The sequence below is a fragment of the Phyllostomus discolor genome, chromosome 1 (genome assembly GCF_004126475.2).
Source record: "Phyllostomus discolor isolate MPI-MPIP mPhyDis1 chromosome 1, mPhyDis1.pri.v3, whole genome shotgun sequence".
Lineage (NCBI taxonomy): Eukaryota > Metazoa > Chordata > Mammalia > Chiroptera > Phyllostomidae > Phyllostomus > Phyllostomus discolor.
Window position 1 is genome coordinate 115,028,540 of NC_040903.2, and position 14,637 is coordinate 115,043,176.

The following is a 14,637-nucleotide window of genomic DNA, read 5'->3' on the forward strand; positions in this document are numbered from 1 at the left end:
GCGACCCAGCAAGCCAGGCATGTGCCCTGACTGGGAATCGAACCCTTTGGTTTGCAGGCTGGTACTCAATACACTGAGCCACACCAACAGAACTCAAGTTAATAAACGTTAAACAGAATCTGGTAACATAAAAACAGCCAGGGAACCCTATATGACAGAAAAAAATTTGGTATCCTCAAGTACTTTTATAAAAATGTGCATACAATGATTTTATGTAGCTTTGAATGTATACTGTGGTTCAGATCTTTGTTATTCATTCAACAGTCATTAGGTAAATTCCTCCAAATTGTAGTAATACCATTAAAATTAGTAATCTTAAAAAACCTAAAGATAAATTAAAAATTGTAATACTAATGGTAATAGAGCAAGAAGAGGAAAATTAGAAGGGAGAAGAGTAATATAAGAAAATGTCACTGAAATGAATAATGCAGTTAAATTAATAAACTTATTAATAAAGAAAGAAAAATATCTTTAGTCATTGAGACAGAAAAAGTATTAAAATAAGTAAATTATGCCTCAGACCTTTCCTCATGAACATTTGCTGTTGGAAGACAATGCAGCCAAGTCTATGAAGTTCTAAAAGAGAGAGAGTGACCCAGGTGCACCAGTACACTCAGCCAAGATTTCATTCAAGTATCCGAGTAGCCAACGGACATCCTGAACATCAGGAAGATTCTAGGAATTCAGGACCCAGTTGTCACTCTGGACAAAAAACAAACTGCTGATTGACGACATCCATCCAACCAAGAGCTGAATCAAAATTAAAAATCCATGAAATGTGATGTCAAAGTAAGAGAACCAGTGCTGTCTATTGGAGCCGCTAAGCCAAGGACCCAATGCATGGGAGGGGACCATGCTGACCTTCACAGCAGAGGCTCAATCACTTCTGTTTAAAGTGAAGCGTTTCATTAAAAGCAAACTATAATGACTGCTACCCTCTAATGTCTTAGCAATTATTTTGCTTACTCTTAGAGAGATCTTTTAGGAAAATATTTTAGGATGAAGAAATAGTTTGTTGAAGCTTAGTGTATCTAATTTTACTTCAGTTCCTTTTCGTTCCATTAAAGTCAAGGAAAATTAAATTTTAACATTGGTGAAGTAGCATGCTTCCTTTTAATCATCTAGTTCTAAGGGAAACCAGTGACTTACAGAATCCTTTTTTGAAACTCAACCCCGAGGTTCGTTGAGCAGTGTGTGAGTGCAAGGCCAGCACAGCAGGAAAGGAGCACAGGCTGCAGTCAGGAAACCCTGCATCCTGCGTGGCCCTGACTCAGGCTAGCTCTCCTGTTTGGGTTAGCTCTCATTAATGTTCTAGCCTATCGCCCCATTTGTATAAGGGAAATAGTTCTCTCTTCCTCAATAATCTTACAGGAGGCTGTGGGACTTAAGGATCATTTTAAGGGAGAAACATCTCAAAAGGTAGGAAAGCGATCTACTGCGTTAACAAGAGGTTGAATCCAGCCAGATATCCCCGCCTCTGACCATACTGGGAAAGGGAAGCTTCCTTTTGGAAAGGGGAGGCCAGGCATCAAGAAGTCAGGGAGCTTCACTTGAGGCTGGCGTCAGGTCCGTTCCTGCCCCAGTGCATTGCACATACCTGGAATCTTTGCTTTCACCTGCAGTGGTTGCTGCTCATTTTGCCAAGACACATGAAGGACACACTCATCTCTTTTTATACCATGCAGAATTGGACTTCCCCTTTAGGGAGCCCCACACTCCCTATTTTCAGCCCCGGGGAAAAGATTCTCACTCTCTGACACTGGATTTGAGGATGAGGGTGTGTAACCTTTGGAGCTGCTGCAATCATCTGGCAGCCAAGAGGTAGAAGCTCTTCTGTGCATGGAACTGACCTGGAGGAAAGCCAGGTCACAAGAAATACAAAGAACATTGGTCCTGGTGACATAATTTCAGTATCTAATAAGGTTAGGCCAGAGGCCAGCTCCACATCTATTCACTTACTTAAGCCATTCACTCAATTTTTGCTTAAGCCACTAAAAATCTGTTGCTAATTTATACCTTTGTTTTAGTTGAAACTCATACACACAAATCTCCAAGGTCAAAGTACAGCTCCAATGTCAACTCTTTTATTTATACCCTATTTCCCTTCCGGGGGTCCTCCCAACTAAACACAACTTTCCCCTCCTTAAAACTGCTCCAGCACTTTATCTGCCCGTATCTTCTGATATCTATGGGTCCCTGCCACAAACCACAGGGCTGTGTGTACCCACAATTTACTACAGACAGAAATCCTCCACAGATTCAGACTTCAAAGACAGGGATTCTTATGCTTGCTCTTGCAGCAATAGTAATCACAGTGCCAGGCATGAAATAAATGTTTGATATATGATTATTCAATGGCTGGCTGGACAGGTGGATGAATGTGGTTCCAGGCAGTTTAATCTTATGAGTTAGGAATCAATGACAAAAGCCTGTTAATTTCCAGACTTAGTGCTAAAAATTCTTCTAAAATGTCTAAGGCCTCCATCCCTGAAAAGCAAAGCCTACTGAAGAAAGCAGAGATCCGGCTTCAGGAGAACTGAGACAGGGACGTTAATACTAACCCTGACATTACCTTGGATTACTTTAAATTCTTTACTTCTTTCTCCAAAGCATGAAAAGGCATTGGGCAGGGTGGGGTAGGTAGGGAATTCTTTTTGCCTATGTATTATTCAACCAAATCTACCTTCAAGCTCCCTCATCCCCCACTCCATAAAAGGAAAAGCAGTTGCTCCTGGCTCTGAAACCAAGTACCGTGGGTGAATTCACAGAAAAACTTGAAAATGCGTTATTTGACTGTGCCCTAAGTTCCCACAGCAGCCAGGATGAGGAGGCCAACCAGACAGCTAGGATGCAGACTTTCAGGAGGGGAAGGGAGCCCCTCAGAGTTGGCACCCTTGGTACCTGGCTTTCCTCCCCCAGTCCCGGCCCGAAGAGGGCCCATCAGGATCTGTCTTTTCCATTTCTTCTTCAGCCAGCAGCCCTCCCCTTCCTTGCCATGAGCTTTGCCACTGCATGATGTCCACCTCTGCCCCGGAACCCTCCCCTGGCCTGCCTGGCGTGCCTCTCCCTGACCTGCTGCCAATTATTCCTACCTCTGGTCTCGGGAACTCTTTTCTCAGTTTATGATCTCATCACACCTTTCAAACTTTATTAATCAGTCTTTTGTTTTCTCCATTCAACTACAATTCAAGCTCTTTCTGTCCATAAACTTTGGTGGTCCTGAATTAACTGCCCCACCCCATCTGGTCAAGCTTTGGGATATGATACCCAGGCATGGGTCTCAGCTCCACCTGCCTCCTAGACCCATGTTACTTTTGGGCAGCGTCTCCATCACACATGATGGAAAAGCTGGTAGTTACCTTGACCTGTAGGTTAGAAAGGCCTTAACCTTCTTTCCACCCTTCATCTCTGCACTCTTGCAGGCCTCATGCCCCACCCCCTGCACCATGGCCTCAGTCTCCCACTGGGGCTCCCTTCTTTCTACTCTGGATTCTTTTTTAAAAAAATATTTTACTTATTTATTTATTTTTTAGAGAGGGGAGAAAGGAGGGAGAGAAATATGGATTGGTTGCCTCTCGCACACCCCCAACTGAGGATCTGGCCCACAACCCAGGCACATGCCCTGACTGGGAATTGAACCTGTGACCTTTCAGTTCACAGGCCTATGCTCAACCCACTGAACCACACCAGTCTGGGTTGGTCCAGATTCTTTGCTTCAGTTTCTGTTGGGCACATACTCAACAGCATGGTAGGAAATCCCCTCAAATTCTTAATGGAATGAAGTAAAATATAAATAAGCATGTAGCCAAAGAAGCAAATCCTGGTCTCCCTGTTCCCACACTCACCCACTTCAATCACAGTAGCACAGTGCAGAGAGGATCTGATCTTTCCACTCTCTGCTTTCACACCCACCAGTGGGTTTCCAAGAGTCCCCATGAGGTCCCACACATATGGTGTTCTACAGGACATTCACTGGTAAAACAACAGTAAGTTGCATGAGAAAGGAGCAAGCTGAGAACATTCTATGTCCTGGAAATTGTTGGACAGGGTTCTGATGCCTCCAAGCTCATCTTGTCTGACCCCAGCCCACTCTCATAGCTCCTGCCTTCATATGCACTCTGACTTGCAGTTCCTGAAATGCAGTAGACTTGATATTGCCTCTGTCTGCTCCTCCCCCTCCATGCCCTTCCTCCTTCCTTATGTCAGCCTGTGTTGACACCCACTTGGAAGCTACCTTCCCCAGTAGATGCAGGCTGGGCAGGTGGCCTTTTCCGAGATCACTCACCTCTGTGACTGCCATCCTTCTGCCCTTCTAAACTGACTGAGCATACACCAGCCGGGTATACTGGCGAGGGAGGATGTAAGCAAGAGGGTGGTGTGATAAGGGGAACTATCAAAGCAGAGTGACTGACAGTGGGGAATGGGTTTCCTCATGGCACTCTGCAGCCTTGGTTGTTAATTACAGATCTGGTTCCTTCATGGGATTGTGACCTCATGGAGGGCCAGGACTGTATCTGTTCATATTTAAACCCTATTACCTATCAGAGGGCCTGTCACACAGTAGGAAGGTGGGCTGAAAGAATGGATTCCATAGTCCTGGTGATCAAATGCCAATGTCTCCAGTTTAAGAGCATCTCTGGTGCTGCTCTCCAACATGTGTCCTAATCCCCCCAGGGTCAAAGGATAGAGTGACTTATTACTGGAGAAAGTTGTGGGATATTTCTGTCACTGAGGTTTTGTTTAGAAAAAACAAGCTGAGTTTTTCCAGTAACTACTGGTAACTTGTAAAGCAATGTGAAGTGTGTGTGTATGATTCTTAAGCAATCGGGTCATATTTTTTAAGCCATCTGCCATGCTCATGGATCAGGAATCCTGCCCCCTTGCTGGCTGAACCAACCTTACCCATTGTACCTGGGGATAAATCCACCCCTGACCCCTACACTACAGGTGGGGCCACTTATAAGCTACCACTATCTGGGGGAGAGGCCCCATCTTCACTGCAGGAGTGGGAGGTGGATATGGTGGTTTATACACCTCTGCCAGCCCACACCAGCTACTAAAACATTACAATTTAGATGTCAACATTTACATGTAAGCACACAACCCAGAATCACAGGACCTATAAAGAGAATCAGCAGCCAAAATGGGGACCAAACTGATTCTCGGCCCACTTAAAAAAGAGAAATATAGGGAACACAAAACATCTAAAAATTCTCAGTTTGCTTTTCAGGGAAATTAAAGAACATTCTATATAAAGAAAACAAGAATAGGCTGACAACAAAATCCATCCTGAGAACATGAACCTGTCAGCAATGAAAAACCATGGTTCTTAAGAAACACAAAACAATCCTGATTGGTGTGGCTCAGCTGGTTGGGCACCATCCTGCAGACCTAAAGGTCACCTGGTTCAATTCCCAGTCAGGGCACATGCCTGTGTTGCAGGTTCGCTCTGGTGGTGTCATGTGTGAGAGGCAACCGATTGATGTTTTTCTCCACATTGATGTTTCTCTCCTCTTTCTCCTTCCCTTTCCCCTTTCTAAAAATAAATAACCTCTTAAAGGGGAAAAAAAAAGAGGTTCTGGCCAAATGGAGGCATAGGGAGAAACCCTTCATTTCCTCGCACAACCAAAAGGAGGATAACAAGCAATCTAAAATCACTTCTAACAACCAGAAGTGCAAGAAAATCAAACTGCATGGACCTCCGACAACCAAGGAATTAAAGAAACAGTCAAACAGAACAACCAGACCAGTATGCTGAGACAAAGAAACATGGCCCAAATGAAAGAACAGAGCAAAGCTTCAGGAAGAGAGCTAAGCAATGAGGAGACAGCCAGCCTATCTGAAGGAGAATTTAAAGCCCTGGTAATCAAAATGCTCACAGAACTAATTGACCTTGGTCAAAGAATGAAAAAAACAAATGAAAGATACCCAAAATGAAATAAAGCAAAATATTCAGGGAACCAACAGTGACAGGAAGGAAACCAGGACTCAAAGCAATGATTTGAGACAAAAGGAAGAAATAAACATCCAACTGGAACAGAATGAAGAAACAAGAATCTAAAAAAATGAAGAAAGGCTGAGGAATCTCTGAACAGCCATTCAGGACAGCCTGAAACATTCCAATATCCAAATTATAGGGGTGCCAGAAAGAGAAGAACAAGAAATTAAAAACTAACTTGAACAAATAATGAAGGAATACTTTCCCAATTTGGCAGAGGAAATAGACTTCTAGGAAGCCTGGAAAGTCCCAAAGAAGTTGGATCCAAAGAGGAACACACCAAGGCACATCATCATTAAGTTACCCAAGATTAAAAATAAAGAGAGAATCCTAAAAGCAGCAAGAAGAAAGGAAAGAGTTGCCTACAAAGGAGTGCCCATAAGGCTGTCAGCTGATTTCTCAAAAGAAACCTTATAGGCAGGAAGGGGCTGGAAAGGAGCATTTGAAGTCATGAAAGGCAAGGACCTACATTCCAGATTGCTCTATCCTGCAAAGCTGTCATTTAGAATGGAGGGCAGATAAAGTGCTTCCCAGATAAGGTCAAGTTAAAGGAGTTCATCATCACCAAGCCATCATCATATGAAATGTTAAAAGGACTTATCTAAGAAAAGAAGATAAAAAAATATGAACAGTAAAATGACAACAAATTCACCACTATCAACAAAGGAACCTAAAAGAAAAGAAAAACAATGAAAACAAAAACTAAGCAAACAGCCAGAACAGCAACAGAATCAGACAGATGGACATCACACAGAGGGAGTTCAGTGGGGAGGGGGAAGGAAGGAATGGGAGGGAAAGGTACAGGGAAGAAGAAGCATAATTAGTAGGCATAAAATAGACAGGGAGAGATTAAAATGGTATAGGAAACAGAGAACTCAAAGAACTTACATGTACAACCCATGGACATGAACTAAGGCAGGGGGAATTCTGGAGAGTCGGGGGGAGCAGCTCGGAGGGGGGACAAAGTGGGAGAAATTGAGAAAACTGTAATAGCATAATCAATAAAATATACTTAAGAAAAGAAAAATGAAACTCATCATAGGTAGTAAATAGTAGAAAGGAGTCTCCTAAAAAACAAAAGAGTTAGTAAATTAGAAAATCAATTCAAAGAACTCTCTGAGAATCTGGAAGAATAAAAGCAAAGTAACAGAATTTTTGAGAAAAAGTATAAAAGATATAAAATATGGATTTAAAGCTCCAATATCCCTTTAATAGTTGAAAAGGAAAAATACACAAGTGAAGGGAAATCAATACATAAAAAAGCAGAAGACAATACTTTTGAGCTGCAGATTTCAATTTTCTGATCAACAATGTCGTAGAGGAGCATTGAAAAGAGACCTATACCTGACAGAGCCTCATCAATCATTTCTGATTACCCACAAAGAAGAAATAATTAGACAGTAACCGAATTTCTCGTCTGCAACACTGGGGGCCAGAAATTTATGAAGCAATGTTTGTATGTTACGTGATGAAGGAATTGTGATGGTGACCCCAGAGTTTTACACCTAGCCGAACTGTCTTTTATGTGACAGCAAATGTACATGCAAGTTAAGACACTTAAGGCCTCAGAAAGTAAATTTTCTCTAAACAAACAAACCAAAAAATTACTTGAAGTAGTCCAGCCAAATGGGAAATTAAAATCTAAGAGATGGCTAACAAGCAAGTTATAATGTGATTACGACATTTATTAACTATGAAGAAAGAAGGCTTATGATAGAAAAGGCATAAAAATTTGGCAATAGTGATAATCTACTCTCAATAAATGTACACACACACAAATATGTTCTAACGATGCTTGTTGAAAATTTAAACAAGAGTAAAAAGAGAGAGCTATATAAGATATAATATTTGCATATATATATAGGTGTGTGTATATATAGATGTGTGTGCACTCTATAAAGAATACAGATTTTTTTAAAGTCCTAGGAATATATTTGTTCAAGGAATATTCTAGACCCTAAAGAAAAACTCAATATAGTCTCAGATATAGAACTCTTACATATTAAGTGACTGGACTATAGAAATTAAGATCAAATACAGAAACCAAACATTACATGTTTTGAAAATGAAACAATATCAATAAGGAATATAAGACCAAACACTGGTACTTTGAAAGGATCACTGAAATAACCACAAATATAGATTAGAAATAAGACAGGAGACGTAATTACAGGCATAGAGATTTTTAAATTTTGAAAGATAACTCAGAAGGAACTAAAAAACATTCCAAAAAATCTGAGTTAAGATCCAAAACAGATCAATACCATGGAAAAATAACCTACTCTTCAAAAAAGGCACCAGTCTCACTGTTTTCCAAGAAACTTCTATAAGCCTTAATTGCTTATGTTCTTTAAATTGTTTTAGAGCAGAGAAAGGATAAGAACAGTACGATTTTAACATTGATTGTTAACATGTGCCAGGTACTATGCTAAGTAATTTATAGACATTATCACATTCAAAAAAGTTAAGCTTTGCCCTGGCCAGTGTGGTTCAGTTGGTTGGAGTGTCATTCCATACGCCATAAGGTCATGGGCTCCATTCCTGGTCAGGGCACACGCCTGGGCTGCGGTTAGGTCTGGCTGGGAGGTGCATACAGGAAGCAACCCATGGGCCATTCTGTCTCGCATCGATATTTCTCTCTGTCTCTCTCCCTCCCTTCCCTTCTCTCTAAAATCAATGAGCATGTCATTGGGTGAGGATAAATAAAAATAAAAAAAGGAAGTCTTACAAACTCATTAGTATAAAATGAGTAAGAAAACATGACAAAGAAATCATACATATTCATAAAAACTGATCACATCTATAAATATACATTATAGACTAAATAAGATGTTATAAATGGACTCCAGCTATGAATGAATGAGAACTAAAAAGCGGTTCAACATAAAGAAAACTATTAATATAATTCATCATACTAAAAGGAAACCTTCACAGCATCCAAAAGTACTCATTCCTGAGCACTTAACAAATATTTTTGTTAAAAATAAAACAAAACTACAACAAAATTCTTAGTAAAACAAGAAAAGGGCAACCTTTTTTTCTCTTTTTGTTAATGAGAGAGAGAGAGAAACATCGATTAGTTGTTCCATTTACTTATGAATTTATGCATTCATTAGTCGAATCTTGCATGTGCCCCGACCAGGGATTGAACCTGCAACCTTGGCAGATGGGGACAACGTTCTAATCAACTGAGCTACCAGACCAGAGCCCAAGGCAACCTTCTTAATTTGATTTTTAAAAGTTACCTAAGGAAGTCAATAATAAACCTCATATTAAACAAGAAAACGTAAGAAAATTTTTCATGTACCATAGGAACAAGATAAAGTTGTTTTTTCTAACCACTGTTATTCAATATTGTTCTGACCAATGAAACAAAACCACAAAGTAATGTATATAAATACTGGAAAGAAAAAAGATTTTATTATTTGCAGATGATATGACTGTTTACCTAGAAAATCCAAAAGAATCAACTGAAAAACTTAAAAAAATAAGAATTCAATATAGCTGGCTAGATGTAATGAACACATCTGAATTAAGACCATTAGTGAATGATAATGATGATCAGTTGAAATTCTAATGGAAAAAGATTCCATTCACAGTATTATTAAATATTCTAAATTTAACTATAATTTAAAAATTCAATATGTATGTGAATAAAAAGATAAACCAAAAAGATGAGGCCAATTCTTCCCAGATTTACTGCAATTTTAATAAAAATTCCAATGAATGTGTAAATTCTAAAATTGTGTAAGAGCAAAAAAAGCAAATTATTTTTGAAGAATGGGAACTTGTCCTATCAAATATAAAGTTACAGAACTCCTTATAGCAGGGTTAGCATAAGAATAGTCAGATTATTGTCACAAAACAGAGATTTACAAGCATACCTTTGACTACAGGGGCATTCAGTACATAAGAAGGGCATTTCAGACCAGAGCAAGGGCGCACTATTAAATTCTATCAATAGAAATCGAGAGAAAGGGCTTTCCATTTGGTGAGAAAAGCAAAGTGAAGGTTTCTGCCGTATATATGCCACACACAAAAATAAATGCCATTTGAATTCACTATTTAATTATAAAAACAAAACTATGAAATCATTAAAATAGACTATAAGAAAATATTTTTAACATTGGCTTGGGAAGAAAATCTTTCCTAGGACGATCAACACCAGACACTATAAAGGAAGAGGTTTATGGATTGGACTACATAAAACTAAAAAAACACTGATACCTCACGTTGTATGAGGTATTGTTTTTGCTAGTACAGGCTCTTACCATAAAGGAGATTAATTCCTCCAAGGAGGGAAAAAAAGGCAAAGGACTCAAATTGGCAATTCACAAATGAAGAAAAAATGGTAAATAAACATATGCAAAGCAGCTGAAGCTCAACCTTAAAAATAAGCAAAGAAATCCAAATTCAAACAACAATATCCACTGTTGAAGAATGAGGGTGAGGCAGGAGACTGTGTGAACCAGCGGGAAGTGAGCCACACGCAGTTTAGCAGGAATGTGGCTCTGAGCGCATCGGGCCGGCACATGCCTTCACTTTCTGGGCACGCAAAGCACAAGCGATCTATTGGGGGAGGGAGTCCCACAGTTCACTAGAACACTGCCTTTGTAGCAAAAAGGAGTAAAAATAAGTCCTCAAAAGACTATTTATTCCTATCCCTGTATATATTCACAAAGAAACTCTGGAAGCATTCCAAACTCATGACAATGGTTACCTGGATGGGGAAGGGAGAAGTGGTGGGAATTAGGCAAATTATAGAGAGGAACAGAGACTTTGCCCTCTTTACATTAAGTTTTGTTTGTAATTTTTGAACCATATAAATGTATTATTTATCAAAAAATGATTTAAAATCTTGCTGTTTAATGAAAATGATAACCGTAGTTGATTGTTTTTTCCATACATACATTCCCAGATAGCACAGTGTTAGGTTTTGACTTGAAGACAGAAACTACCTGCATCTGTCTCATCCTAGAATCCAGCTGTATACCAAGATCCCAGGGCAATGCTTGTGGAAAATTCCATGATAAGACTTTCTAAACAGCACTTTGATAACATGTATCAAAATGTAAAATTTTCACACCTAGCAATGGCATTTTTAAAAATGTTATCCTAGAGTAATTACTGAATAGAGTGCAAAGATGATTCTGCAGTATTATTTATTACAGGTGGACCCTGTAAACCATCATGATCCACTAGCGTGGCATAGCACAAATTGTGGTCACTGCCACAGATGCTGCTTGTTTGTGGACCACACTTGGAAGACCCTAGAAGCTCCCTGTCCCACGTTCTCAGCTTTGTGACTCTGGATCTCTGCTCCCCACTCACCCTCTACCTGGGTCTTTGATGCGCCGCCCCACCCTGGCCAGGCCGCTGGCTCACCTAGTAAGCATAGGGCTGCGGTGGTTGGGGTTGGAGCAGAAGATGTTGTTGGACTTGCGTGTGCCATCCAGGAACTCGCACACCGACTGGCTGCGGAGCTCTGCCAGGGGCCGGGCCTCGTGCTTGAGGAACCATTGATGCGCCTCAAAGCACCTGGCGCAGAGGAGCTGCTCACACTCGAAGCACCAGGAGTCCGCTGTCTCGTTGCAGCGGGTACACCGGGCCTGTGCATCCACGATCTGCCGGTACACCGACAGGCGCCGCTGCAGACTCTCGAAGAAGATGTTATCCAGGGCCGGCCCACTAGTGCGGAGGGACTGATCAGCCCGGCAGATAGGGCACTGCATGCCCGGGCCCTCCAGGCATCCTGAGCATAGTGTGTGTAGGCAATGCAATAGCTTAGGGCTCTTGGCTTCTTCCTGGCAAGAATGGCAGCGCAGGAACTGGAACTCCTCCTCCTCCACAGCTTGCTGGGGAAGCAGAGAGGGATGAGACCTAAAGTCCCAGGAGTCACCCCCCTCCCCTATGTCCAGTCACATGCTACTTCCCCTCTTCTCCCCACCCCTGCCCAACCAGACACCTGCCCCAATGGCTGGAGGCTGAAGTGGAATTTCATATTCCATTCCCTGGCAGTCACTAGATCGTGCAAAACCCAAGCTTATCAGTACCCCAATTTCCCACTTACTCAGGCCTTCCCACTCTAACTCCACTTCTCATCAGGCACAGTAAAAAGGTAAACATAGAACTATCTAACATATGATCCAGCAATTCCACTTCTAGATACCCCAAAGAACTGAAAACACTGACCCAAATGGATACTTTACCCACATTCATAGCAGCACACTATTCACAACAGCCAAAGGTGGAAACAACCCAAATGTCCACTATTGTTTGTGTATATTTTACCACAATTTTTAAAAATGCAAAAAAAGTACATAATGCAGTACATGGCAAATGAGAAGAGCTCATAAATACTAATTAGTAATGTTAATCAATATTATTTCTAGATGCAATTATGCAAGTAATACAACTTACTACAATTGGGCCTGGAAGAACATAGAGCAAAAGATCTAAGTAGTTCCTTTTGGGGGCGGGAAGCTGGGGGTTTGTCCAGAAGACTAAGGCAAAACTTCCCGGAGGAACACCTAATAAAGCCCCTTGGGAATAGGGGCTGGGCAGGCAGGGTGTTCCAGGAGACACATAGGGAAGGCTTCCTGGAGAAGGAACCACAGGGGCTGTGAGGCCTTAATAGTGATTCATCTCTTTTATCCCGGCCACAGTTTCCCATTCTGATCTGGTACTTGGGCTTCGTTTTTTCCAACATTCCTCCCAACCTCCCTCCCCAGTCAAGAGCCACGCTGAGGCAGGGGCAATAAGGCTACTGCCCTGGGGCCTTCGTTAGAGCAGGGGCAAAGAAGCAAGTTGCTGGCATGTGGGAGAGAGTCCGGTCCCACATGCCTCTCTAATCAGTGGAGAATAGCAGCCCAGAGGGGCTCCCCTAACTCACCCTGGTCCCTTTTCCTACTCTCCCCTACTCCTACTCTATCCAAGAGGGTCAGGACCCTAGGGTCTGGTCTTCCCTCTGCGTACCTGGTGGCCAAGTTCCCTCTCCCTTCTCGTATCTCCCTCCACCATAGCGAATTAACAAAGTCTAAACCCCGTCTCCCCAAACCAAATAGTACCTCCCTGGGGCTCTGGTCCGGGCTGGGCTGGTGGCTATCGGAGGACTCCGGGGGAGGCATGGTGGGCGCGTGCGGCAGTGCGGAGTCCTGCTGGGACACCAAAGATCTGCTGGGTACTGGTTCTTGCTGCATGAACCCCAACGCAGTTTCGATTCTCAGTTTTGATCTTGGAGGACAGGAAAAGCTGAACGAGAATCGTACGCCAGATGGCTGAGTTTCCGGAGCTGTCTGAAAGGGGAGGTGCCAGTTCTGAGCCAGTCTCGGGAGAGGAAGTGAGACAGGAGCTGGAGGCGGTTCTAGGGGCGGAGAGGCAGACAGTGGGTTTTGAAGACACTCCCAGCTGGGGTAATGGGAAAGGGGCAGAGCTGATGGGGAGGCAACCCTGGCCCTGGGCTTTGAACCATTCATCAGCCCATAGTGGTACAACTTTGTGGCAGCTCCGAGCTGGGAGCCCCAGGCACAGAGATGAGCCACAGATGGCTCTTGCTTTGTAAGAGTCCCAGATCTAGTGGAAGGACAGTCCCTAAAATGGAGATTTTCACACAGTATTGAGACAGGCTAGAAAGGAGGTCTCTCAGTTGGGACTTGGAACAGTGGAAATTCACCAGGGATTCAGAGATTGGGAAGACTGTTTACACAGAGAGAACAGTATGTGCAAAGGCATGGAAGTATGAAACAGGACAACCTGTTTAGAAACTAGTTTTGGTTATTTTCTGATTTAACAGGGATCCATGAACAATGTTGGCCCAGGAGTGGAGTGGGGAAGATTATAGCTACGGAGATGGGCCAGTTTTTTGGATGATAGAGTTGGTTTGGAACCTAGAAAAATGTGATCCATTGTGCATGACAGGAAAGTCACTCTGACAACCTAGGGGTAGGTGGTGTGTTCTAGGACAGTGGCTGTGGGATACAAGGAGAGAACTGAGTCAGAGACACTAGGAGGACACTGAGCAGAGGAGAACAGGCTGATGCCTTGGGTGATAATTAGAAAGGTGGGTAAAGCTTAGGCAATGGGGGATAGGGAGGGTAAGGGAAGAGCTGGAGACCAGGTATGAAGAGTGAGGAGAGAGCAAATTAGTTCTCGGTTGGCAGAGAAGCATGCTAGGCCCGCACTGGGTGAGGGGACAAAGTATAGCTCCAGGTGGCTTCACTGGGGCCATCCTAACCACTGTGCTGACCCTTGTGTACCTATTCTGTGCTCAGTTCAGGCTTAGAACAGACTAGAAGGGGTGGTGACAGGGCTCTGCTCTTATAAAGGCTTATACTCTGAAGGAATGAATGGAGGGGAAGTAGGGGACAACCAAGCGCCCAGGGACTGTGCCAAGGCCTCAGGAACCTCCTCTACCCTCCAGCCTGATCGGGATCCCTAGGGTTTTACAATCAGGCCATCAAACTAGGAAAAGCCAAAGATGATGAGCAGCCATCTGCAGCAGGGACCTATAGGAATGAAGATCTCACCTCTGGATGCTCTGGAGGGGCTGCCTGTGACCGTTCTGTGCAAACCCCTCATTTATTACTCTACTGTGCTTCCGGAAGTCTGCACACGAAATTTTCTCTCCTTTTGTGCCAGAG

At 42.6% G+C, this 14,637-nt stretch overlaps 1 protein-coding gene across 13 annotated transcripts in view; it reads right to left on the reverse strand.

Annotated features, from left to right (window-relative positions):
- Nucleotides 1-13,488, reverse strand: part of PML (PML nuclear body scaffold) — a 44,069-nt gene extending 30,581 nt beyond the window's left edge. For 6 of the 13 annotated variants that reach the window (XM_036028083.1, XM_036028094.1, XM_036028105.1 and 3 more), the window contains exons 1-2: nt 13,066-13,358; nt 11,384-11,853 (exon numbers count right to left, since the gene is read on the reverse strand). In XM_036028083.1, coding sequence (XP_035883976.1) covers nt 11,384-11,853; nt 13,066-13,197 — 602 coding nt within the window. In that variant the 5' untranslated portion in view covers nt 13,198-13,358. Of the gene's footprint in view, nt 1-11,383; nt 11,854-13,065 lie in introns of all 13 variants that reach the window. The other 7 variants (XM_036028067.1, XM_036028072.1, XM_036028077.1 and 4 more) reach the window with 4 other exon arrangements.
- Nucleotides 13,489-14,637: the final 1,149 nt, after the last annotated feature.